At 37.6% G+C, this 4,407-nt stretch overlaps 1 protein-coding gene across 3 annotated transcripts in view; it reads right to left on the bottom strand.

The window, feature by feature from the left end:
- Nucleotides 1–541: 541 nt before the first annotated feature.
- The window catches only part of Epha7 (EPH receptor A7), a 152,980-nt gene continuing 149,114 nt past the window's right edge, over nucleotides 542–4,407 (bottom strand). For all 3 annotated transcript variants that reach the window (XM_005361932.2, XM_005361933.2, XM_005361934.1), the window contains exons 15-17: nucleotides 3,492–3,685; nucleotides 2,343–2,498; nucleotides 542–1,022 (exon numbers count right to left, since the gene is read on the bottom strand). In XM_005361932.2, coding sequence (XP_005361989.1) covers nucleotides 908–1,022; nucleotides 2,343–2,498; nucleotides 3,492–3,685 — 465 coding nt within the window. In that variant the 3' untranslated portion in view covers nucleotides 542–907. The remainder of the gene's footprint in view (nucleotides 1,023–2,342; nucleotides 2,499–3,491; nucleotides 3,686–4,407) is intronic.

Genomic DNA, 4,407 nt, shown 5'->3' with positions numbered 1-4,407 from the left:
ACCCGCCTTCACCAGCATCTTCCGATGAAGCCTCAGTCTCTGTCTTATACTCATAAACCTAGAATTTGACAATTTTATTAAATTCTGTCTAGTAAATCACTCTATAAACAATGTGTTAAAAGTGCCTTATAGTATTTATGGATAATTATTGCTTTTTTCTTTCATTGAAAAGTTAGTATGTTGTCTGATTTAAAAAAAAATAATCCTGCTAAAAAATATCAGAGCTCTTGGCAACTTGCAATTTTGAACTACCTGCCAATCAGCAAACAATATCAAAACATCACTGGTTCAACAGAACAAAATGGCACAGCAAGGATACCAAAGCCATGAATGACAAAATCATATCCTCAACTATGCGCGTAATTTTGTTTTTGAGATTCTTTCAAAGGTACCCAGTGTAGTAACGTGTCATAAATTTAACACTAAAAAGGTCCAAAGCTACAAATAACTTTCTAAAACAAAGTCCTTATGCAGAATAAACACAGATGGTTCTGGAAAAGAAGAGCCTGAAATCACATATTTAAGGAAAATAGTTCATTGATTTTAACAATAAGATCATGATTTTTATTTGACAAATATATTCTTTCTTAAATTCTTTATGTACATTTTAAAAAGTCTATAAGATAAAAAGGAGGTTCGAGAGCTCAAGGTGTTGGGATGTTTTTCAGGTAGTACTTTGTTTATTGTCACTGCTGTGTTCCTGGCCACCAGCGGTGGATCCTAAATTCCCTTTTTGTATAATCTGGTGGCACTTAGGAGTTCAAGTCTGTAGGTGCTTCTAAAATCTTCTCTTTGTTGTAGGAAGGACTCAGTATATCAACTGTCTTCTAGCAGCATTCTATGAATATACTGAAGGCCAGAACAGTTCTCCCGCAGTCTTAAGCTCCACACGAGGGAGACCTGCATGTCACACTTGGATGCCTGTTCCATGTAAATGCAGCATTTGCGCTCGCATAGTCTGGATGCTGCTCATGATCTTCTTTTGATGGCCAACCAGTGTGATCCCTAAACTCATCACATCACTGGAAAAGACAAGTGCAGGCTTATTAGACATATTACCAAGAGCTAATAATATCCTAGAGGTTCATTCAACTATCAATAAACTTTTCTGTATACTTTAGGTTAAAAGATACTAACAGTATTCTTGGATACTACAGTTCTTCTCCAAAGATCATATGTTGATCTGTTTGGGCAGTCTCCTTTGAAAAATTGTATCAACAAATCTGTCTTTTAATTTACCATATTGTTGCTTTTTAACGAATCTGAAATTTTATATAAAAATTATTTCAGCCTTAAGATGCTATTATCAATGTAAAAGGTAATTAAATGTTGCCGGGAATACTGAAAGTTTTAAATTATTTTACTGGGAAAAATGGGGTGTTCCGGTAATGGAAATATTTGCTGGAACCTCGTCTAAAGCTCAGAAATCAATGTTACAAAATAATGTACAGTGACTGGAACTCTGTAATTCTGAGGATGCATTCCTAGCTGCACAATCACTTTCCTTCAGTTCAACAGTAAAAATAGAACTGTTACGTCCATGTACAATGCTACAGTCGCAGTTTAAATGTGCAGTAAGCTAAACATAATTGTTTATCCTTTTGTCTTTCCTAACAGATAGGAAGGTTGATCATAGATGTTTACAAGCAGCTGAAATGGTACAGCGATACAATACTACTGTATTGTATGCCAGGTTCTTAAAAAGCACCGATTTACAGAAATAAGAATGAATTTGGAAATCCAGGCATAAACGTGTCAGCTTTATCAGCATGGCTGTTAGAAGAAAATGGAAGGAACAGTGTGGGTATACTGAAGTTCATATGCATGCCATTTCTGGACTATGAAAGAGTATTTGGTTGCTAGGCTGTGAGTTCTTCCAGAGAGTTCTGAAGACTGTTTATTCAGTGATAAGCTAGAAAGGAAAACTTAGTTCTTCCGACTTCCAAGTTCATAGAAATTTTAAAGGTGATTGCAGAACTACTCCCCAGTAAATAGGGACATGGGTGATATAGTAAGTCCACTGTGCAGGGCCCAGAACACTGGCAACGGAGACAAATCACATATCAAACTCTTACAGAGTGACTGCAAAGGATATTTAAATTTTCTGACCTTTCATTTACAAAATTGACATGTGACAACTGATTTCACGAAATGGTTAGTATGCCATTTAGAAAAGAATTTATATTTAAAGCACTATAGAAATATGAGCATGTTTAAAAGAAATACCTTGTCCCCCTGATTTTGTAATCTATAGACTTTTACAATAAAGAGGATAATCTAGTATATGCATGGGGACTGTACCTAATCAATTCTTAAATACAATCTAACAAGTTGATACTTACTCAATAGTCATCCTGGCCACTGACTCCAGTGAGTTATAACCGGCTGCTGTGAAGTTATCTTTATACCTTTCCATCTTAATAGCTTGCAGCCATTCTCCAACCGAACAGAAGGCAGTGAAGTCCGGAGTGCTCTGATCCAGAAGGGGGCTTATGGGCCTAGGTAAGAACAGAACACAGAGGAAAACATTCTCAGAAATTACCAAAGAGATGAGATCCTTGTAATACAAAAACAAACAAACCAAAGTATGTGTGTGTGTTTGGGGGGGGGGAGTAAAAAATGAAGCCAGATGGTTGAATTGATCTATATAATAACCCAAACCAAGTACGTTATCCGGAAATGACAAATACCTGAATTTAAATTTAATTAGATGCACGCTCACTGGGCCGTGTCTGCCACACGCTCATAAACGCTATCAGTGAAGATTCTTAGAAGAACCACATTTGTTCTCTGGCTTTTTTTTTACAAGTGCTGAGAGTAAAGGAAGTATATCTGGCATATCCTAACTTAGCCAGGCCACCACGGTGCTATTCAGAGCATTAAAAATCCTCCGTTTTGATGACATACTGGGAGTCCCATGGAGATAATAGGCCCCTGCAAGCGCAGCCCACAGCAGCAAGCTTACCTGAAAGTGAAGCTGAAAATGCCCCGTGGTGCCCTGTGCTGTAAGGGAAGGGGCTGTCCCTAATGTGCAGCTAGCATGGCATATGCTGAGTAACTTTTTATAATTTCTAATTCTACTGAAGTATTTTATCAGAAAACAACACAAAATAACAAATTAGAATATAAGAATATGCCCAAGCTAGAGCAACATGGTAAAAGCAAGGCAACAATAATCCAGGCTTGAAATCATGTACCCCAGCCTGGTCACAAAACCTAGGAAGCACAGAAGATTTTCTGAGAAAGACAGCTGGTGTTATCATAAGTCCTAAGAAAATGGAAATCTAGTAACAATGCATGGATTTCTTGAAATACTAATTAAGGTAAAACATATGAAAATAAAAGCCAATAAAGCTTTGTAACATAACATTTTCGTCTGGATTTATGGTTGAACATAGATGTCAGTTTGCATTGGGGCCAAGCTGAGGAAGCAAATGGTTTAAGCAGATATTTTAATTTTATTCAGTTCCATCTCACTAGAGATTTCTTACCTACTACAAGTCCCCAGGGGCGTTTTCAGACTACTTGGGTTTCGAATCATTTTGTCTAGAATTCCGACTATCTGTTCAAACTTCGGCCTTTCTGCCCGTTCTTTCTGCCAACAATCCAGCATTAGCTGGTGAAGTCCAGCCGGGCAGTCCATGGGCGCTGGTAAACGATAACCTTCTTCTATTGCTTTTATGACCTGATAGCCAGAAGGACATGAAAGATATTACCAACTGAGCTTCCATTACAGTGAAATGAACTGCTCGGAAGGCAAAATGATTTATCCAGATAAGAGTGAGACATATTGCTTACAAGAAAAAAATTCTTTTTTTTCTTTCCAAAACAGTCATGAATATATTGAGCATGCTATGATGGGGTCCAAGAGGTGCAGGATATGATGACATTTCCTAGTTAAGTCAGCAACAGGGAACGACAATCGAGTTCACCCAGGGTGTAAGAGATGGAAATATTTTTAATGCCACCCCAGAGGTTTTTGAAGGGAACATGTTATGAAACGCTCTCAGCTGAATATAGTTGTAAGAATACACATGTGCATCGAAGTAGAAGATAATGAAAGTGGAAAAAGAAATTGAGTTACTGAAAGGAAGCCAAAGAGTTCCCTTTGCTGAGGAGAGCAGGAGACACTGTTAGAACAAGAGATTATATCATGGAAATGTGCCATGTCAGAACATACTATCAAACACACTAGCCTTTTAACAACTGTGTAGGTTACTCTCCTTAGTAATGAGAAGCAGGAGTTTGTTGGACACAGTTTGCTCTGGTCCCTGCAAGGCGGTTGGATTCCTTCCTACCTCCCACATTCACCTACCTGACAGCAGAAGGTAGAAAGTAATGAGCATAGAGAAAGCTTTATAGTGGAAAACTGAGAAGAGCTTTTTTTTTTTTTTTTTTTTTTTTTTT

Source organism: Microtus ochrogaster, linkage group LG5 (assembly GCF_000317375.1).
Source record: "Microtus ochrogaster isolate Prairie Vole_2 linkage group LG5, MicOch1.0, whole genome shotgun sequence".
NCBI classification, from domain to species: Eukaryota; Metazoa; Chordata; class Mammalia; order Rodentia; family Cricetidae; genus Microtus; species Microtus ochrogaster.
The sequence above is the reverse complement of the archived record's forward strand: the minus strand, read 5'-3'. Positions and strand labels throughout refer to the sequence as shown.